We start from the raw sequence: 23636 nt of genomic DNA, 5'->3' as shown, positions 1-23636 counted from the left end.
CAACTCCTCTAGAAGCACAAATTATGATAAGCCTGTAGGTTCTATATAATTTCAGGTTGCTAAATAAGTAAATCAATTGTCCTTAGAGGATTTGTGGCACAGGTGTAATAATTTGAGTCAACTTTATGGGGGTTACAAAACTGTTGGATTGTACATTGTAAAAGGGTTTTACAACAACTACAGATCTAGACTTGTTAAGCAATTAAAAGTGGCACAAATGAAAACTTGCAGGAATGAAAATGAAACAGAATAATGATAATAATGAGTCTGATAAGAGAATTCAGACCAAAGACGATTCAAGAGAAATTTCTAGGCTGTAAGACAGAGTAGTCAGCTTTGCAGTGTTTGGCCTCAAAAACACTGGTTGCCATGAATTCATAAAGGCCAGACTGTGTTAGCATGCTCAAAGGCAAGGCCCTTCCATTCTATGGCTACATAATAGTGAATGCTGAGCTCCAGGATGGCCTGGGATCATTGATTTTCATTAGACAATCAAATGGAGATAGGAGGAACGCAGAGATCCTATCTAAAAGTATCAGCTGGGCATCAGGAACATAAAACTCAGTAATCATCAAGGGATGGGCATAGCCAGATAACAGATGGAAATGTGCCAGTTCTGACTGATAATTGTGAAGACAACTTCATAATTGATCTTGAATCAAGAAAACTATTTCAGTGAATTCTTTAGAATAATTTTGATTTTTAACATACTAATCAATTTCCACAGATAAATGTTACTGATTCAAATAAATTTTGATTTAGTGTGAATATCACTTCACAAGTGAAGGAATTACTGAATCTCAGCAATAGTTTTGTTGTTGTTGTTTGTTTGTTTGTTGGGGCTTGTTGGGGTTTGTTTGTGGGGCTTGAACTCAGCTTGGATGCTGTACCTGCACTCTTCAGCTCAAGTCTACTGCTTGAGCCATAGCACCACTTCCAGTTTTCTGGTGGTTAACTGGAGATAAGAGTTTCATGGACTTTCCTGCCGGGGCTGGCCTTAAACTGCTATCCTCATATCTCTGCCTATCCTCAGATCTCAGCCTCCTGAGTAGCTAAGATTATAGGCATGGGCTACCAGTGCCCAGCAGTAGTTTTTAAATACCTGACTTTTCATAAATTCATAACACCAAAACTAACAAGGTATTTTTTCCAGAGATATCACATTATCAGATTATGAAATAGCCTACAAACTAACTCATGGTATGAAGGAAGAGACATAGGAAGATAATGTAGGTTTAAGACATATGGATATTTTTATATGCATTTTGAGACATATTGAGCTGAAGTAGAAGCTAGTTTTAAATCTGTGCACACCTGCACAATCCTCTATTAAAGGAAATAGATAATAAATATAAATTTGTGAAGTATTATAAATATTTAAATTAAAATTCTGGTATGTTTTAATTAACATAAAGTGTCTCAATTATATTTTTAAAATACAACTCTCCAGTTTGATATTCAGAAAACAACACTGAATAAACAGAATAAAGTAAATAAATTATGAAACCTTCTCTCTTCAAATAATTTGATTTCATTGACCTAAAGCTTTAAACACTAGGTTTCTTTTAATCTACAGTTACATGTTTTTACGCTTTAGAACTAGAATCATGTAAAATATTTGAAAACATAATGCAATCTGGAAACATCACCTTAATATGAAAGGTATTCATGCAACCTATTCAGATACACTTGATGAAGACTAATGAGAAATCAATACTCAAACATAGTTATCTTAATGAGATATAAGTAAGTAAGATGACAATGTTGAGTTTCACAGAGGAACCTACAAGCCTAAAATAACATGTGCTGTTCTTCTAGAAGATGCCTGAGCAGGAGAGGACTTCATCAGGAGGTGTGAAAGACATGACCGCCCATCAAAGCAGACTTACTGATACTTTCTCCATCATCCCAGAAAAACTCTCCCTTTGCTGTGTTATTTTCATTCAGTGCAACGATAAGGCCGAGAGGATTCTTCCGGCTGTTAGGTAAAATGAGGGGCATGTATCAGTAAAGAAGAAACTTATGACAATGATATTTTCTGTAAATGAGCCCTTGCCAGTCTGTCTTGGATTTCTGCATTAATACAACACTGATCTATAGATTCAAAACAATACTAACATTCTTTCAAATTCTTAGGTGAATGTAGATATAATGTATAGAATTAGAAACTACACAAAATTAACAAATAGAAAAATGAGAAATAAAGTTTTGAAAAGTTTAGCAGCTGTAAAATTGCCAAAATACTACATTCCAATGTAAGCAAGAAAAATTAAGGGGTACTCAACCACCAGAATCTTAAATTGCAATTTATTAAATCTGTATCTTCAGTGCAAAATAATAAATAAATGATTCAAAGTATTAGAAGTATCTAGAGGAATTTTTACTAATTTTATAACCAAAGCCAATTATAACAGGATCAGCAAAGTGATCAGAAAAGAACTTTATTAGCTCTATATTACCATAAAGTAGTATCTCTGTGACTAAGTGATCAAAGAAGTATTCTTTACAGATTTTAATCTTTCCAACTCACATTCTAACACAACAGTTTAGTTCTCCTATTTGGCACATTTTCATAGTATAATTAAAGCAGAAGGAAAAATTGTGAGTTTGGAAAAAATTTAAAAAGAACACATGACTCTCAATGATATAGGAAAGATTAATGTTTCAACCTATTAGAAACAAGATATTATCTTTAATTTGCATATTTTGGAGAAAATATGAAAAAATCTTTGGATTTTAACCAAATCTTTATAAGATAAAACAATTGTGTATATGTTGTGTGTGTATATACACATATATATGTATTTATATTTATATACATATATTTAAGTTACATATATTTCCATATATACAAGTATTTCAGTTATATTTAACTTAATTTATAAATATATGTATATATGTAACTTAAATATTTGCATATGTATGACATACACATACTTTAACTATTTTTATAAACATGACATTTCTAAGAATAAGCTGGGTGTGAAATATCTTGGTGAAAGCAAATATTAACCTTTGGTTCTTAATGAAAATAAGAGCTAGTGCAGGAAAAGTCCAGCTCACTTTACCTTGCAGTAGTTGTCACATCCGGCTGCTGTATGGGAATAATGTAGCCTCCTCTGAGATGCAGTCCTATTTTGTCTTCCGGAAGGTACATATTCACCCTCTGTTTTCTCCAAGGTCGTTTTGCCCCCTAATATTTGTGAAAGAATTTTATTCTACATGGAGCTTTTAAACTCCATGTCACCAGAGTTGCAAAGTACACATTGAAGCACATTTTCTGATGAGCAAGTCATATCATCAAAAGAAACACGATGCCATTTTCTGACTTTGGAAGAGAATTATTAGAGATTAACTGTACAAAGTAATGGAACTTTATATTTTTTCCTCAAATAAAAAAACTGGACATGGAGAAATTAGCTTCTTCTCTAAAATAATGACTGATTAGCTTCACTTTTTACATTTATTTTGGTTTAAAGTTCACATGTTTCTAATGGTGATTCTTCATTCTCTTGCAAATTGTTTAGCATTCACATGTGAGAATAAACAAGCAGTGTTTATCTGTCTGGCTTATTTTGCTTGACAAAAGTTTCTTTCTGTTTGCTGCAATTATTTCTGTGACTAAATACTGTCTCATGGTGTACAGATACCATACTTTCTCTACCCATTCATCTGTTGGTAGACCCTTGGTGATTCTTTATGCTATCTCTTGTAAAAAGTGTTGCAACCATAAGCATCAGACTATCTATCTCATAGATATGTTCATATCATTGCTTTGGACATATACTCTGACATGGGATTGTTGACTTATCTGCTGGATCTACTTTTATTTCTTTTGAGAATCCTCCTTACTGTTCTCTGTACCAAAACACATCAGAATGAAACAAGGAAGGCTAGAGTTGAAGAAAAGAGCTTTCAATTGTCCCATTACAGACTTTATGAAAATTCAAGAAGAGCTCCAACAATCCAAATACAAAGTCATAATGTAGAGATTGAAAAGGTCATTGAACTGACTCCATCACTGCACAAAGTAGACGACCACTGAGCTGTAATGCTGTGCTCCACAAATCAGCAAAATGAAATTTATACTACATGACCTGATGTTTTCATTTCTATTAGAATGAAATAGTGTGAAGTCAATTTTAGACTTAGAAATGGCCAGGTCATATTTGAATACTTTGATGTAGTTTGACTTGATCTATCCCAACATTTATGGTGTTTGAATGTTGACTAATGTGTTAAAGAATAAAGAAAAAATCTACTGAAATTGAAAAAAAAGAAGTAAATAAAAGCAAACTGATACACATTGAATTTCAAGGTAGTTTATCTTTCAAGGATCTTTTTTAAAAAATAAAATCATCGTTTAAAAAAACCTGATTAGCAAATAAAAGCAATATATGAAATAATGGCTTGAAAAATATTTTTTTAATTTTATTTTATCCCCTCAATAGATGAATTGAAAAATATTTTTATGAAGACTTGCTCAGTTAAAAACATACAGTATATGTGTGAAAGCAATTATTTATGTCTTTCTAAGTTAGAAATAAATATATTCTACACAATTGTTTGGAGGCACCACATAAAATCAACTATATGACTATTTCAGTAATTCTTCAGGCAGTACAGACATGTAAGATAGGGAAGAAACATTCAAATAATCAACCACTCCTTCCTATAATATTCCTTTCATTCCATTATAAAATAAGTATGTGATGGCACATTAAAAATCTGCATTTTCGCAAATAGTGGGCTTATGTACAATTTTTTACAGTTATTCCTTTTGGAATTATTCTTCTTTCCTGTAAGTTGTTTTTTAATCTAGGCACAGAGGTGCTATATATCTGGAGTTACATTCTGCACACAGATGTTGAGACTTCCTTATGATCCAGACACAGCTCGGGGAAGAGTACTTACTGTTTCGTAGTCATACCAGGTTGCATCAGGGATGTAGGCACTCACCACCTCTGCTCCCTAAAATCAAGCAGGACAACATGCATACACATCTGAGCATGTTCAGTCCTTGAGTTGGGGGCATGGATCTATTCATAGAGTGACTACCTAGCAACCATGAGGCCCGGAGTTCAAACACTAGTGCAACCAAAAGGAAAAAATAAAATAATAAAAGGATTGAAAAGCAAAATCCAATCCTAAGCAAAGAGCAAGAATGTGGTCAAAGGTGTGTTGGATTTCCCGTTCATTAAGGGAAGAGAGTTTCACTATGTTATTGTACTTCAATATTTCGAATAAATAATAATATTTCCAATATATAATCAATTGTACTCATTTTCTATGTCACAATGTGCAAAACAGAAATGATTTCCAGTGGTGGTTAAGATGGTGTACACATTGTTGTGTGGTTTCTTTGAATTATGAATTATTATTATTATTTCTTTGAATTATGTGGTTTCTTTGAATCTGAAACTGTCCTCCATTTCTCTTTGCCTTCATGGACTGACAAACATGTTAAAAATGAGAACCACATGACTGAATTCATTATTTTGTCAACATTTTCTGAAGACTGATTTTCAAGTTTTCTTTCATTTACTACTTAGCAAAATTTCAATGTTTGGGTCTATATAACTGAGAGTGTTAGCATTACTAAAGGATTTGAGTCTGATTAAATGAACAATGGTTTTTAGGAGAAATCTATTTTTTCCCCCATTGGTTGTGGGGCCTGAACTCTGGGTCTGGGCGCTGTCCCTCAGCTCTTCAGCTGAAGGCTAGCACTCGACCACTTGAGCCACAGTGCCACTTCTGGTGTTTCTGCTTATTTGGTGCTGAGGAATCAAACCCAGGTGCTTGCAAGGCAAGCATTCTACCACTGATCCACCTTCCCAGCCCCCGGAGAAACCTAATTTATATATCCCCTTTGTATTATATAACTGGTAAGCCAAGATCTATTGAATAGTTTCATAATAATTTTAATGTCTTCTGTAAGTCACAAAGCAATGAGACATCCATCTGCTTGAAATGATCCATTTAGCACTAAGTATTATCTAATGCTTTGTCATTAAATATGGATTTGGGCATATAAAATTCCCTTTAAGAGATAAATTTGGTAAATTTCTAAGACATACCTGCTTCAAAACAGGAGTAATGAGTAACGCCGGGCCCCACAGAAACTCAAGGTCCTCAACCCAGCTGTTCATGTCATTATAAAACCTAGCAAAAGTAACAGCATTTACCATGTGACAATGCATGTTGTTTATACCCAAATTTCTTATTTGGTTTATCTTTTCAATATTTTCAGAAAACTATGAGTTAATTTGACTTAGCATATCATTTATAATTCATCAGAGTCCACTCAGGAGGAGGGACATGTGGAGAGGAAGACAGGGAGGAAGGAGAAAGGAGGGCATGAATTCTCCTCTATCTGCATGGATGATATGGCTACTGGTAATCTCTCATTAACAATCGTCATGTTTACTTTTCTCCTGTAGAACACTTCCACATCACAAGTTTTTCAAAATCTACTTCCTTCCCTTTAAACCTTTTCATTGTAAAAGTCCAGTTTAATATGGTTTTAAATGTATTTTTTTCAGTAATTTCTTGAGCCCAATTTTGAACCTGATACTTACAAAGATAAAGACAATTCATCTTTTCCTGAAATTATCTTCGATACACTCTTGGTCTCTATTGGTTTTACATTTAGTATTTAAATTTCCATCTATTTACATGATTTTACAATGTATAGTTGTAGGCTTTTAATAACCCTAGGTTTACCCTTTCTCACTGATATAATTTCCCTATCACATATTGTAAATTGTGTTCAATTCTCACCTACTTTTTTCACCTACAAAATCATGCTTCATAAATCATTTTATACATTTTAATTCTATTTTTACATTTAAAGAAATCAGTCTAAATCTATCTGATACCTTGATTTATTGCCATTCATGTTTATTACTTTCTGAATGTTCTTTAAAAATACACTGAAACAAGAAGTCTTGTTCCTTTTTGCTGTTTTTGTTTTCTTTCCTTTTTTGTTCTGCTTGTTTATGTCATTGCAAGGATAAGGTGGGGCACAGAAATGGAGGGACAAAGGGTGAACAAATGTTTCTCACTAGACACTATGTTGAAAAGGAACTATACAACTGGTGGTGGGAATGAGAGGGGAAAATTGGGAGAGAGGGAAATGTCCCAAAAGAATTGTACTCATCATCTCACTTATGTAACTGTAACCCCTCTGTCTATCACCTTTTTAACAATAAAACAATTTTTAAGGAAAAATATATGGAAATTTTATCCATAGTACTTACTCATGAAGAACTGGCCTAGCGACTGTTTCTCCAAACATATGTGCTCTATAAAAGAGAGTGTAGAGGAACGGCAGCAGAGTGTAGCGAATCCTGAGGTAGTGCCTTGAAGTTCTGACTAGAAGTGAGTCTTGTCCAAAAACTGCAGGATCTTGTTCCTGAGGACCAAAAGGGAAAATAAAATAACATGAAATAAAATAAAATGACATGAAATGATAAAAATGAAAATGAAAACTAAAACATGTTAAGTCTCTCCTTAAAAAAAACAAAACAAAACATGTGTGTGTGTGTGTGTGTGTGTGTGTAAAATTCTGTAGATAAAACTTAAAACTATCCCCATTTTACCTTTAAAGTATCTGAATAAAATTTACCCTCATTTTAAGTACTTTTGTTTATTAGTATGCACTTCCCATTTAAATACACAAGTAGGAAAGATGAGAATCACAAAAATGATTTGCTTGTTTTTTTTTTTTCACCTGCCTAACATGAATACAATGAATAATCTTGGCTTCATTATTTTTTGGTAATGTTTCATGGGTGGTTAAACTTTGTGGTAGCTAGCAGTGAAGACGCAGGGCCAGGATCCTCCAGAACCGGGTTTCCATATGCTAAAGGAGACTTGTGCAAGCAAGGGCTTGAAATATCCAAGCCTAAGGTGTGCTGTCTGGCGCCCTCTCTTCCCGCTAAAATAAATCCAGGGAGGGAGCTAATCCAGGAACAAGGGGGGGTGGGAGGGGAAGGGAAGGAGAGGGGTAGCCTGGGGAGGAACTGAGGGAGGGAGCATTCACTCCTCTTGAGACCAGTAGAGGTACCCACACCTTGGCTCTTCTGCTTTGCTCTCCTGTTGTTGGTCATGAAATTGCCTGAGGGCCTCATGAATTGGCCTCCAGATCCACTTTGGTTACTGCCCTGAATCTCTGCTTCCTGCGTGCTATGTCCAGTCATTGGATAAGCACAACAAAGCAGGCAGTCTAGAACTTTCTCTGGAGATACAGGGCTTTCCCAGCTTGACCCCATTCGCTTAAAACTGCCCTCCACCCCGCCCCACAATGGCCCAGACTGAAGCTCCAGGCTGTCATTTTCCCTGCCACACCTCTCCCTGCCCTGTCAGCTTCGCCAGCCAGAGACCTGAATTTTGATTTGATGAACACGTGTACACACACACACACACACACACACACACACACACACACACACACACACACACACACACACACACACACACACACACACACTCTTCTACAAGCCCTCTCTTTTTTTTGTGTGTTTGTTTTTCATAAGATCTTCATCAAGAAATCCCCACCCTGTTGACTTCTTGTCAAGATTTTGGAGAAAGCAAACGCAGACAGAATACAATGTAACAGGTGTAACAGGTTGTCTTATAGATAAAGAATGTTTATTTGATGGCTCAAGGGATATTACTTTTGTCCTGTCTAATTCTCTTACAGCATGACCTGTTCAGCTGGCCCTTCTTCATAAGAACGGAGGCTTTGTTCACAACCAGTATGTGAATACTAAGTCATTTATTATATATATATATATATATATATATATATATATATATATATATGTATATATATATTTGTGGTACCAGTCCTGGGATGTAAATTCAGGGACTGGACACTGTCTCTGAGCTTCTTTAACTTAAGGCTAGCCTGTTCCACTACTTGGACCAGAGCTCCACTTCCAACTTTTTGGTAGTTTATTGGAGATAAGAGTTTCATGGATTTCCTGTCTGGGCTAACTTCAAACTGTGATCCCCAGATCAGCCTTCTCAATAACTAAGTAGTTCTAGTCAGACATCACCATATGCCTGCTGTTGTTTATACCGGATGATTTCAGGGCTGGCAGAATAACTGTATTTTCTTGTGTCCCGTTTCTTAACAGCGCAGAGCTAGGGTTTAAGGGCATCCATTTTGTTGTGTACTGGTCTGTTGATTCCAGTTTTATTATAGAAAGATTTGGAGTCAAAGCCCTTTTTTTGTTTTCTTTTTAATTTGAAGCTTTTCTTTCATTACACAAGACAGGGAAAAGCCTTGATATCATATTACATTTTCTTTTTCAGAAAGAAAATTTACCTGGAATTTGCAATATTAGACGCTAAGAATACATATATGTATACATATATACACACACATATATATGCATATATGTATTCTTAGATATGTTATTAGATATATCTATATATTATTATATATTCTTATATGTATATATTCTTATATATGAAAGGGAGGATTTTTATTTATTATTTTTAAAAATTTATTTTATAGTACAGATGCTATACAGAAGGGTTACAGTTACATGAGAAAGGTAATGAGTACATTTCTTGTTGAGCATTGTTACTTCCTCCTTGGTTTTTCTCCTACTATCCCTTCCGTCTCCCACCTCCCTCCCCCCCATCCCAGAATTCTATGCCCCCAGAATGATACCGCCCCATTTGTTAGGAAATGGAAAGAGTTGAAAAAAATCATATTAAATGAAATAAGTAAAATGTAAGTCCATGGTTTCCCTTATTTGGAATAATTAGTATGTAGCTAGGATCATCTTATCAGATGAGCAGAAAAGCTCAAGATCTATCTATCTATCTATCGATCTATCTATCTATCTATCTATCTATTCATCTATCCATCCATATCACCAAATAAGATGATGCTAAGTGAAATGAACCCTAAGGTGTGGACACAGAGATTTTTCTTTGTTGCTGTTGTTTGTAATGTACTATGTGATTGTTTTTGTTTCTTTTGTATATAAGTAGAGGATTTCTAACTACGCATTACAAATTTTGCTACAAACTTTCAGATAATATGACTTGTGGACATACGTTAAAGTACAATGTTAAGATCTGATAGTGCTTCACTGCAAACCCCCTGACACATGAGTCACTCACCGCATATCCATCCGCATTATGGTTCCTAGAAAACGGATAAAAGGCACCAAGTTGCATCCATCTTCTGCACAGCTCCTCAGTGGTGTTAGCTATAAACCCGCAGATGTCTGCACCCACCTGGATAACAAACACACCGTTGGTTGGTTCAGTGCTCAGATTTAAAACATCAATGTGATGACCTATTGGCCTATGTAATAGACATGATTTATAAAATGGAAAATATTTGTTTTACCATCTTTCAATATTTCTCCACAAACTAGTGTTGTTTCCCCTTGTTTTGTACAATCTTTTTCAAGAGAGTGTCTCAGAGTACACCCCAGGATGGCCTGCAAATTCCCAATCCTCCTGACTCTATATCCCTAGTACTGAGATCTATGTAGACAGCATTACACATGGCCATGCCCTTTCCTTCTTTGTCATTTTATATGTTTTCTTAATTTGTGTGTATTTTTACATATTTTCACTTCTGAAATAATAATGACTTCCTTGTGTAAAGATGCAATTATTGTATTAAAAGTATCTTGCTGAAGAAAAAACAAGTATCTCGCCTTTAAATCCAAAATGTCCCTCTTTGATTTTTCCCAATTAAAAGATGTACTATTATGGGAGCAAAGTAAGAACAAATGACCATATATTTATGTGTAGCTCACAAAGAAAAAATAATGATCCAAAGTAAATTGATTTTCACCCAATAGATACTCCCAGATACCAGAAAGTACTATCTTAAATTTAGTATTTATGATTAACAGTATTTCTTTGTTTCTTTATATCTATGTATTCATCTATAACAAGATATAATTTAACATGTGTTTCACTTTTTAATGCTCTTCAATTGATGAAATTCAGTCTGTCTTGGAAATTTGTTTCTGTTTTGCTTACTTTTTTGTTTTGTTAACTTTATTTTATTAGTCTCCTTTAAATACTAATATAACAAACCACAGAACTCTGATACTAAAGAAAAGTACTAACATGACAATAAAACAACATAAGGTTATTTTTATTATTGCTATAGAGTTTATTTATTACTCATATATGATGTGACAATGTCTTTTAAAGTTCCAAATGCAAGGTGTATTCACCAGTTACTTTTGTTTGTATGTCATGTGGTGTACTTTACATTTATTTACATAGTAGAATAAGTGAATTGCTATAATTTTCCTAATATACTTTATACATTTGTCTTACATAGTGGCTTTCTGTAGTCTTGAATATCAACAGGGTATGATTCACTTTTAAAATTGATTTTTAAATGTCATGTTTAATATTTTATGCTACTAAAATCTTGTCTACTTTGAAATTTCAAATATTCTTCCATCATTTGTGTGTGTGTGTGTGTGTGTGTGTGTGTGTGTGTGTGTGTGTGTGTTTGTGCAGGACCCTGGGACTTGCATGGTGGCCTGAGTGCTGTCCCTGAGCTTTTGTGCTAGCACTTCACTACTTTAGCCACACCTCCATTTCACACATTTCTCTTTCTTGTGATTAATTGGAGATAAGAGTCTCTTATGGACTTTCCTGCTAGGATGCTCTTTGAAAGATCTCAGTCTTCCCTATTACAAGTGCAAGTCACTGGAAACCAGCTTCTATCATTGTTTTTTATCGTGTTCTAAAATACACATAGCATTATTCACTTACACTAATCTGATAATAGAGCATCTTACGTATATTTAGAGTTTTGACATTTACATTGCTATCAGTGTAGTCTTATCTTGTGCTTTATTTTTCTCATGTAAACATTTTTATATTCTTTCTACATAATAATCCCCTGTTTAGACTGGTTGCATTGGATTATAATTTCACTTGGTCAATCAAATGTCAGAAGTAGCATCAACATTGTTATTTATCTCATATATTCATTAAGGACACGGTTTGATGGTTTCTTTGATCGTGTGCTGTTGAATCCTTTTGTTGAATCCTGACAATTCAATGCATAAGGCTCTGGCTTGATCCCTTTCACTCCCCCCTCCCAAAAAAAACCCTAAATAAATAACATAAAAAAAGAAAGCAAACAGAATGCAATTTGGTGCTGTTGCTAGGCTTGAGGTTTGGAGCCTGGGTATGAAGGAGAACGCATACATGTTCTTGCATATGCTCCTGTGAGTAGGATCATCTTACCAGAGGCATTCCGAACAAACCGAACTCCAGCATGCCAGTGATGGACCATTCCATCTGCTCCCATGAGGCGGTGTTGTCGCCCAGCCAATGTGCAGCATACCGCCCGGTGCCCGCAAACGTGGAGCGGGTGAGGATGAAGCCTCTTTTATTCGGAAATACCTTTTCTATAGCTCTAAAAGAGAGACCAAGGTAGCAAAGAATTAAAGTAGACACTCGTTTATTTCAATGTTCTCATTTCAAATGGTCATTCACTGTTCCTAGAGACATCACATCATGTATAACTTTGGTTGGAATTTTACTTTTTTCTTTCTTTCTTAACTACCTATACTCAGACAGGTGCAAATAGTAAATCTTCTTTTGCATGTCAGAACACATTGTTGAGTATGATGTTTGGGTGCATGCAAGAAGGAATATGATTCCCACAATAGTTGGCAATGTAGAGATTTGTTAACTCATACAGGTTGGCTCTGAGAATAAAGCTGATGTAAACGCTAAAACTAAAACAAAAACAAAAAAATCTTATACTCACTTTTTTCAATACATACTGATCAATCAAGATAAATAACAGAAAACTTTCACTCATCTTCTGTCAATTTGAAAGCAACACACTATTTACTCAATATGTGAATGGAAACACATGCCATAAATGTACTAAATCATTCTACATATGTATAATTTATCATATGTATTTAAACCCAGTAGGTTTATGTGGTACACATGCAAAACATGGCTTAATTTCTGTTTACAAATATTTGCAAGCAAGGATAAAAAATCTGGCATGTTCTTAAAGCATTTTAATCATTTTTACTATCCAAATGACCTAGCATCTCTCATCTGATCACTACTGCAACCTGACTCTTAATAATTTTCCATGATGAGAAAGAAATTAGGATTAGATATAAAATTTATTTCAGTATTTAAAGCCAACCCGATTATCTCACTAAATATCTGCTATGACAGTATGTATGTACAAATGGCTTCTACATTTTACAATCTGCATCACATTGAAATATCTATACTTGTTTAACTTTTCTAAAAATACAATATATTTGAAGTAAATCTCTGTTTTACTTTTTTAAGAAAAAACAACACGAGAAAGACAAGGTACAAGATGTTTTGATATCATGGTGTATTTTTATATAAATATCTTTAAGCCATTGTATGAAAAGTGGAGAAAGTTAATGCAGCATGTTAATTTATAAGTATAATGAATGTTGATCAGGTTAGCACCAGAAAAGCATGTGGCCAAGTAATGAGTGGTTTTTAATTATCAGAAAATATTAATACATTGAGATCTGGATTTTTTTAACTATTATACTATACAAACTAAGAAAATGCAGGATAAATAACATTCAATTAATCTAGGATACTCCTCTTTTTTTCTGTAATCCTTTTTATATACAGGTAGCTCATGGTATTATAAAATTACTTAGTGTTCCAGTAATTTGAAAATGCACTTAATACACATATATGTATATACAAATGTATATATCACACATGCACACATACACATGTATATATCATATATGCACACACATATATGCAAGAACTACACATACCATGTAACTCTGGATAACTGAATTCAGAATTCATAGATCTTACACACATTTGGAAAGCCATCACATTTGTTTTGCTGTTTTCCAGCTCTAGGAATGGGTCATCCTAATCTACTCTAGATGATGACTGTGCACGGGCCTCTGCATGGAACCGTACTTACTTCCCAGTGGCAATGGACATGCTGTATCCGTACAGGCTGTGCACATTGTACTGCATCCCCCAGTTCTGCACTGCATCCATGCAAAGGGTCTTGGAATACATAAGTCTGTCAAGAATACCTTAGAAAGAAGACATTGGGTAGAATTCTTTACACTCAGCCTTTTTAGTCTTCACATTGATTTTTTTTTTTAAAAATGTACTAGGTGATATTGTGCTTCATCAAAGGGTAATGAAAAATACAAATAGTTAAAATGATACAGAATTAAGTATCACTTTATCTCATGTCATCATGATGGGAGAAATGATTCACAAGAAGAGGCAAGTAGTCGGTTTGATTAAATGAAGCAAATGCATGTGTGAAATACCATGGTGAAGTCTCTTTTTGAACAATTAACAATGACTTTTAAAAAGGAGTGTTGAGCCAGCTACTCAAGAGGCCGAGATCTGAAGATCAAGGTTTTAAGCCAGACCAGAGAGGAAAGTCTGTGAAACTCTTACTTCCAATTCTCCACCAAAAAAACAGAAGTGGAGCTGATCCTCAAATGGTAAAGCACTAGCCTTGGGCAGGACATCCAGAGACAGAGCCCAGGCCCTGAGCTCAAGCCCCAGGACTAGCACACAATAAATCAATATTAAGAAGGTAAACCATATCCCACTGACATATAGGTAAAATTGAGAGGGGGATGGAGAGCTGAGAAGTAGAGGAAGAGAAATATAATCAGAACACTTTATATACATATGTGGATACTGAACAAAGAATCTTGATGAAATTAGTTTGGGAAAAGGACTGGGGGACAGGCAGGGGGTGAAGGAAAAGAATCTTTACAAAGTACATTGTATGCATATATAAGGACATGTCAAAGTGGACACCCCTTCTATAACTAAATAATGCTAGTAAATCGCTTTTCCATTATATTATTAAGTACTAGTTATAGTTCCAAATTTTAATAATTAAAATGCATGGGAAAATATTATTTAACAGGCATATAAAATACATGCATATGTGTATATTTTGCCAATAAAAACATTGTGAAGCTTTATTTTCTTCCTTCTTTCCTTCCTTCCTTCTTTCCTTCCTTCCTTCTTTCCTTCCTTCCTTCCTTTCTTTCTTTCTTTCTGTCATATGTGAGGCTTGAATTCTGGGTCTGTCTGGGAGCTGTCACTCAGTTCTTCAGCTCAAGGCTAGTGCTCTACCATTTGAGCCACAGCACTACTTCGCTTTTCTGGTGGTTTATTGGAAATAAGACTTCCACGGACTTTCCTGCCTGAGCTAGCTTTGAACTTAGAACCTCAGATCTCAGCCTCCTGAGTAGGTAGGATTATAGGCGTGAGTCACTGGCACCAGCCTGTATATTATTGAAAGATAATCTTAGAAAATATTTTAGGTAAAAGAAAAGTATTTTAAGAAATTACACGGATGTTTATAATTTAGAAATATATACATTATAATTTAAAAGTTAACATGATACCATCTTTAATTCAGAGTAAAATAGATAAGAAAATAGGATTTACCAGGAATAAAAGGTGGATAATTCCATTTGTTGTCACCACAACCTTTCAGTGAACCTTGAATAAAACTGGAAACTTCATTCATGTCCTAAATGTACATAAGAGGAAAAGAAACATATTATTAAATAATTGTAAAGTATAAAGATAAATCACATTGTTGTCTAGGAATATTTTATAAAAGCAATTTTTTCTTCTACAAGAATATAAGCTGCAAACCAAAACCAGATTTTTAAACGCCAAAAATGCATTTCATTTTGCTCATTTCAATTGTTCATGTCACTGTGGGTCTATCTTCCACATCTGTTCCTTCGGCTTGTTCTGCTGTGGCTGCCATTTATCTTTTTCCAGAGATGCACTAGGCATCTTATACCAGAGTATTTTAATAACCTACATCTCCTAAAATCTCAGAAGACAAGGAAAGCTGGGGCAGACCGCCATTTAATATTTTAATTAAAATAGTAATCCCCCATGGGTGTAAGTAATGCCAGGTGAGCTTAATCACATTCTGAGAATCGTCAACAGCCATCTGTGGAGACAGAGCAGTTGGGCATTGGATTCACCGATTTTTTTCTAATTTTTTTGACAAAGCCTCGATCTTTTCTCTACATACTAGCATCTAACGGAATCCTTGTGCTTATTATCTACTCTGCTAACTACTTTGTAGGATTTCCAGAAATAATGGAATGTTATTTCCCACATCTCTACTAAATTGTCTCTGTGCTCTAAGTAAAAACAGCAGTGACAAATCTGTCTTGTTTAACTATTATTATAATCTCAAAAATATATTTTATGTCTCTTCTCTTCTCCCACCTATGTCATGGACACATTTTAAGACCAAGAGGGTTCATCTTCGTGGGTTGTATTCCCCTCAGGGACTCCAGCTTTCAGACATCTCCTTAATGCCATCATTTCCATATTGTCTTTGCTTGATTCCTCCTTTTTTGTTTCCTAAGTACCCTAAAGCAGTCAACATTGATTGATTTGACATCTATTTTCTAAGGAAATGACAGAGCCACTGTGAAAATTGTCTTAAAGATATTTTCCCCCAAGTATATAAGTGAATGTCTTGATTAGACATTATTATTATTATTATTTTATTATTATTATTATTATTATTATTAATTACTTTACAAAAGCATTACTCAGGTTTTTGGAGTCTCTCTTAAATATCACTTGCTTTTGAACGTGGTACATGAGTAAGATTGCACATCTCTACTAAGGATCTCTGAATTATTCATATGAATATGCAAACTGTAGAAAGCAACAGACTCAAAAGAAACATCATAGGGGATTAAGTGAGGTGATCAAGGGAGATTTCTCAAAGTGATGCAAAAGGTAAATATCTCCCAATTCTGTTCTAAATAGTTAAGCATGAGGAAACTCACACTTGTTCTAAAGTTAAAGAATAATTGAAGAGTCTTTGGGTTATTTCGTTGACATTTATATCTATTGCTCTGTTCTACTGCACTTGAGTTTCCCATCAAAAACAAAGTTTACATAAAATTTAATTAAAGCAATAATTTAAGAGCAAGAATGAAAGTAAAGTTTAAAATTACTGTACATTTTTACTGCTTTTTCCTGTGTGCGTGTGATCGCCCCTATTTTAAATTAAAAGAAAACTAAAGAATGTCCATCTTTATCTTATTGATACCTCCATAGAATTCCTGAAAGCACTGCTATCATTTTACTCATTTTTATCAAAATGTATCACTTTCCAATATTTGTATATTACAGATGGTACAATAATAAGTATTAAATTGTATATTAATTTCATAAATTAATTAATATTAAAAGTGATGACCACTTTAAAACAAAGAAATAATATGAACCTAACCAGTCAAATAGAATTCAGCTAGGTTATATATATTTTTTTAATCCTGATTTTCACTCTGTTTTCAATATTATTTTTTCTAAACTTACTCAGATTTTAGGGTCATAATCACCATAACCAGGGGCAGTAAATTTTTCCCCATTGTTCACTAAGTTTTGTTCCAGGAACCTAGAAACTAGCTATCATTCGTTCTAGACATAAACATTCATCGAGAGAAACTTCCAAACTATTCTTTCATTTTAGCAATTGTTTAAACAGTCCAGGGTTTTGTTAGTCACATTTATTATTTTTTTTGAGATAAAATACAAGCAAATGTCAATTATGATTTGTTCTATTCCACAGACTACTCAAAAGTACCTTCCTTCCTTCCTTCCTTCCTTCCTTCTTTCTTTCGTTCTTTCGTTCTTTCTTTCTTTCTTCCTCCCTGTCACTTGCAAGGCTTGAACTCAGCTCTACCACTTTCAGCCACATTGGCACTTCTGGTTTTTGAGGGGAGATAAGAGTCTGCCCCAACTGGCTTCAAACCACGATCCTCAGATCTCAGCCTCCTAAGTACCTAGAATTACCACTGGAGCCAGCAAAAGTACATTTCTTAAATGAGGTGACCTCCACAGGTGTTGACATTTTGTTTTGCTAAGGTAGACTCTCATAAAGGTTTTCTTGGAATCTCACTTCCATAGTCTCGTCCCCAATTCCCATTAACTGTTCTTTCATAGAAGTCTCTAATCTTGAAAATTTACCATGTTACTTACAAAAGTAAAATCTGTACCAAGAAATATATTACTAGAGAAGAAAAAATATTTTAAATATTTTGTCTTTTTCCCCTTCTATCCCTTGCCTGTCACAGTATTTCTTGTATGTATTCTAGAAAACCAACCCAAGAGCTTGAAATTATATGTTGCATGTATTTGGAAAGTACACATGTTCAATGCTTCCATGAATAAGCCATTCTGTTTTCATTATCCAATGGGATAGCTACTTACAGAGTTGACATTGATTAAGATGTACTGTATTAAAAAAAACTGATACATTGAATTGAAAGCCCTTGGTACAATTACTTTAAGATAATATTAAAAATTAAAGATAAAATAGTTACTTACAATCCAAAGTCCGTCATATTTCACTTGTTTATAGAATTCATTGCACTCATTTACCCACCAATCAACGCAGTCTGGATTGGTGAAATCTGGGTATACTGTTAATCCTGGCCATACCTGGATGAGAGGATTAATCACATGTATACATAGATGAAATAAAATATTAAGGTAGAGGAGCTCAAAAAACATTAAAGTTATGATATTGTCCTTTTACAGTGAAGTGCACATTTACTCAGAATATTATAAAGCAATATTAATTCATTTCTGAAGGCATTGCCTCCAAAAATTCAAGGAAAAATGCTCATTTTCTTTTCTGTCTTGTCAGTGAACATGGCCATAATACTTCATATGTATTAGCACTCATTGAAGCATTTTTATGATCATTAACAATTTTCATTAGCAATTCAAGAGATGAGAACTATTTGTCATTTTTTATATACAATGGAGGTACCAAAATTGATTCTACCCTACAGATAGGAAAAGGTACACACTTGCACTTTCTTTGCTTGCTTGCTTTCCTGCCAATGCAGCTGGTGCTCTACCTCTTGAACCACACCTCCATGCTTTTTTCATGTAATTTTACAGGAATCTCACTAAGTTTTCTGACTATGCTGGTCTCAGATATTCTCTAGATCTTAGCCTCTTGAGTCACTGTGATTACAAGCATGAGTCACCCAACCCCTAAATATGTAGTTTAAAATAGATATTTTCTTTTCCTAGTCTAGCCTTTTTTTTTTGTCAGTTGTGGGGCTTGAACTCTGGGCCAGGGTGCTGTCTGTGTGGGTGTTGTCCCTACACTCTTCAGCTCAAGGTTAGCACTCTACCACTTGAGGTACAGTGCCACTTCTGGTTTTCTAGTGGTTTATTGGAGATCAGAGTCTCACTGACTTTTCTGCCATGGTTGGCTTTGAAGCGTGATCCTCAGATCTCAACCTCCTAAGTAGCTAGGATTATAGGCATGAGCCACTGGCGCCTGGTTCTAGCCATTTTTATTAAATCACAGAAGTGGAATTAGTACCTCAAAGGTGCTTATATATTACTTTTGTCTTTGATGTATCTTACAAAGTTACCACCTGTAGAATAGTTATTCTAGCTAAAAATATACACTGGAGTGGTCAATACTCCTCACATTCTTTCTTATTTTCTCTATAATCTCAGGAAACCTACCAAGCAATAAGTAAGGAAACAGCTCACTGCTCTGTATTTCAGTACTTTTTACAAGGCATTTTAATATTAACTATCGATATTTAAATTTCATTATTTAATTTCATTATCTGTTCTAAGTGTAACTATTAAAACTCGGTGCCTAACATATAGATACTCAATTTACATTGGCAAATATTTAGCATTGAATGTCTGCCTAGATCTCTCAGAATGTTTGTGAGATTATAAATTATGTATCATAACTTATTAGCTTTCATTTATTTTATACATTGTCAAATGATGTGCCTGTTTGCTTTTCTGCATAACTAAATGAATTAAATAATGCTTATCTAAACTTCAAATATTAAATCTAAGGCTGAAAGAAACACAGATACACTCTTATGAACATACTTCCCAAAGGTTTGTTGGTGCAGAGTAAAAAAATAATAAGCTGCACAATTTTAAATAGTATCAGAATTTACCTCTCCAATAAGTGGTGTTACCCGATCGGACTCATTTACCCACACGTGTTTTGCATTTCCTCTATCATAGGACTCATATGAGGCTCCATTGGCACGCTTATTTATAGAAATTGCAGGGTCCTACAAACAGAGAAAAAGAAATGATGAACCACCCATTACTTCCAAAATTCACGAATGTTGAACATATTTAACACATGATTCATCATTACCAAGATGATAACGTATTTCTGTCCATGGGCATGCAAATCTTCAACAAACTCGGGGAGCCCTTTAAATGTAACTTCATCATACGTGAAGTCCTTCTTGTCTTCCATATAGTCAATGTCAGTGACTTGTGTGTCCTGAAAATGACCACAACATATTCCCATAAGGAATCAAAGCATTTTCATTCTGTTTTTTAACTAAAATGAGCTTCTACTGTAAGTATAATGACTGGAAAAAAATTTAAAACTTAATTTGGGAGCCAATGGTTCATAGTTTTCATCCTAACTACTGCAGAAGCCGAGTTTGGAGATTTATGGTTCAAAATCAACCCAGGTAGAAAAATCCAAGAGACTCTATCTCCAGTTGACCAGCAGAAAGTTAAAGCTGGAGGTGTGGATTTAGTGCTACAGCAAGAGTCCTGAGTACAAGAGTCAAGGGAGGAGCTGGAGTTCGAGTTCAAGGCTAACACCAACACTATATACATAACGAAATTAAGGCAAGAGGACCTTCAGTTCTAAGGTGGGCAGTGGTTCCATGTCCTCAAAACAAAACAAAACATTAATAGATCTGCTCTGCCAAAATCCAAAGAAAAAAACAAAAGGTAAGTAAAGTAATAACACTTTAATTTCATAAAAGAAGCAATAATGTCAGTTATTCTAATTGTAGTTATTCTAAATTTTAGTTATTCTGACTTAATTTAGTTATTGTAATTTTTAGTTATTCAAATTTTATTCTAATTCTATTATTAGTTGTTTTAATTTTCCCCATAACACTAATGCCGAAAATTGAACTCAAAGCCTGAAAATACTTGGCAAAGCTCTACCCATTGAGCCACAACCTCAATCCAGGTTTTGATCATTCTGAAGCATAAAAGCAGTAAAGAAAAAAATGATTCTTTTACTAGTGACTACAGATAGCCCATATAAACATATATGAGCATATGTATACATATATATACATATATGCACACATATATATACATAAATTTCATTGCATAGGAAACAAGAACTACAGAATTCTGAAAAAAATAGAATATTTGTAATTCATTTTTTAAAACTGAATGTAATTTTGCTTCACAAATGTATGAATATATGTATATAAATATATATGAATATTTAGGAATATATAATACCTAAGAGATGATTATATACAATGTATAAATATATGTGATATATTTGTATATGATACATATATATGCTATATAAATGTATATCATGTGTGAAATATATTGAATATATATCCATTTCTAGGATAACTCTTCAAAGTACATGTAACTGTCATGCCTGAATCAACATTGGAAATGGATATAGAATACACCTCCCCATTACAGAGAAGCTGAACCATCATAAATACTCCTCAGAATGCAGTCCATTTGCTATTATCTCACAGTGTTTAACCTCAGATTTATCTTTCTACCAAGCCTTCCTGCTACTTACATATGGAATGCCAGCTTCCCTGTTTCTTCTTACCACTTCCTTCACTACATCCAAGGACTTGTAATTCCAGCGACTCAACTGGAATCCAAGACTCCAGTAGGCGGGCATGGCAGGCCTACCTATGAACTTGAGGATAAATGATGCATGTTTAATTAGTTACAACAGAGAAAACTAAAGTCAGCAGTAGACATAATATCAACAAGCTTTTTAGTCTGCCATATCTCTGGAGCCCATTTAACTACATCTTGTAAGGAAAATTTTAAATGACTTGTCTTCTGAGATTTTCCTTGCTTATCCTGTAAGGATTAATTTTTTATGAAACTCTCAGAAAGTTTATGTGCTCTCCCTCATCTTCTGTTTATTTTGTGTTTAAAATTCTAAATTTAAACACTCAGGAAAGTAGCATTTTTCATGATACTTTCTATCACGAAAAGTTAAAGAAGAGAATAAAAAAGTCAAAAAATAGTAAAGAGAAAGCTCTCTACTACCAACAACCTCTTATTTTGATCCAAATTATCCTCAAATAGACACTGAGAATAGGTCTATTTGCAGTGTACAAAAATCAGACATAACCTACTGCTTTATTCTACTGAAACAGGTTTGGAAAAACAAAGGTATAATATGCAACCTATCAAAGAACTCTAACTTCTGAAGTTATTCTGAAGTTAGCTGTTTGGAAGTAAAAATCACTTTGAAATGAAAGATGGAGAGCCATCCTGAGAAATTGACATATTGAATTAAAACTCCTGTGTACAACTATTTAAAAATTAAAACTGGAAAAATATATAGGTTTCATTACATAGGAGAAAAATTTAAAAAACTACATGCTTATGTCTTTTAAAAAATGTAAGATATAAATCTGCTGACTGGCCTAGAAGGCTGGAAACATGTGACGTAATGCTTTACTGTGTGAAATTGTTAGATAATTAAACAATACTGCATATCATGGTATTATTAAATAAGTTTAGAACACACACCTCTTGATACTGTTGTACAACTTGTTCTGGTGTATCTCCAAGAAATATATAAAAGTCCAGAATACCACCAATGATTTTGTAAGTTACTATGGGAGTGGGTTGGATTAATATCTCTGAAAAACAAAAATTGAAAATATATATATATGGAAAACAACTTCACACTTGAATAAAACTTTGCTCTGAACATATGATTCCACACTATTTTAACTGATTATTTAGAAATAATATATTGTCAGGTGCCAGTGGATCATGCCTGTAATCCTAGCTACTCAAGAGGCTTAGATCTGAGGATCACTGTTCAAAGCCAGCCTGGGCAGGAAAAGTCCATGAGACTCTTATCTCTAATAAACCACTAGAAAACTGAAAGTAGCACCATGGCTCAAGTGGTAGAGTGTTAGCCTTGAGCTGAAGAGCTGTGGGACAACACCCAGGCCCAGAGTTCAAAGTCCCGCGACCAACAACAACAAAAAAGAAATAATATATTGCCTGTAGCAATAACATGGATGAAAAATAGAATACCACATATGTGAAGCTTCTATTAGAAGAACTCAAAACTCCCCTGGGGATTGCATAGCCAAGAGATGGAGAGTGAACCTCTAACAACCAAAAGATTTATTCCCATAATGGTATATCAATTCGTATGTCAACTAAGACTCTATGGAGGGTCATGTTACCACATATTAATTCCTAAGCAAAAAAGGAAAACAAATGGGTTTTCAGTTTAATATTTTTATGTAATTTGATATTCATATAAAATATCAATCTTTCATAGACATTCAATTTGGTCACTTTTTGTTATCACTGACTCACCTATTATCATGTATATATATATATATATATATATATAATAAATATATAAGTATATATAATTAAAGGAAAAATCCTATATTGTTTGATTTATAGTAAACTAGAATGTTTTTCTTCCTTCTTTTTCTTTGTGGCAGTCCTGGTGCTTGAACTCAGAGCTTGGGCACTGTCTCTGAGCT

At 34.2% G+C, this 23636-nt stretch overlaps 1 protein-coding gene across 1 annotated transcript in view; it reads right to left on the bottom strand.

The window, feature by feature from the left end:
- Nucleotides 1-23636, bottom strand: part of Si (sucrase-isomaltase) — a 99594-nt gene that overhangs the window by 50507 nt on the left and 25451 nt on the right. Inside the window, exons 9-22 of the mRNA XM_069991970.1 lie at nt 22651-22763; nt 21674-21799; nt 20243-20374; nt 20034-20153; nt 18412-18525; nt 15484-15568; nt 13973-14090; nt 12256-12427; nt 10144-10260; nt 7260-7414; nt 6078-6162; nt 4915-4971; nt 3069-3193; nt 1890-1978 (exon numbers count right to left, since the gene is read on the bottom strand). Of these exons, the coding sequence (XP_069848071.1) occupies nt 1890-1978; nt 3069-3193; nt 4915-4971; nt 6078-6162; nt 7260-7414; nt 10144-10260; nt 12256-12427; nt 13973-14090; nt 15484-15568; nt 18412-18525; nt 20034-20153; nt 20243-20374; nt 21674-21799; nt 22651-22763 (1608 nt within the window). The remainder of the gene's footprint in view (nt 1-1889; nt 1979-3068; nt 3194-4914; nt 4972-6077; nt 6163-7259; nt 7415-10143; nt 10261-12255; nt 12428-13972; nt 14091-15483; nt 15569-18411; nt 18526-20033; nt 20154-20242; nt 20375-21673; nt 21800-22650; nt 22764-23636) is intronic.

The sequence above is a fragment of the Dipodomys merriami genome, unplaced genomic scaffold (assembly GCF_024711535.1).
Source record: "Dipodomys merriami isolate MVZ:Mamm:240054 unplaced genomic scaffold, mDipMer1.0.p SCAF_40, whole genome shotgun sequence".
Taxonomy (NCBI): Eukaryota; Metazoa; Chordata; class Mammalia; order Rodentia; family Heteromyidae; genus Dipodomys; species Dipodomys merriami.
Note: the sequence above shows the minus strand (reverse complement) of the source record. Positions and strands in the feature narration are given on the sequence as shown.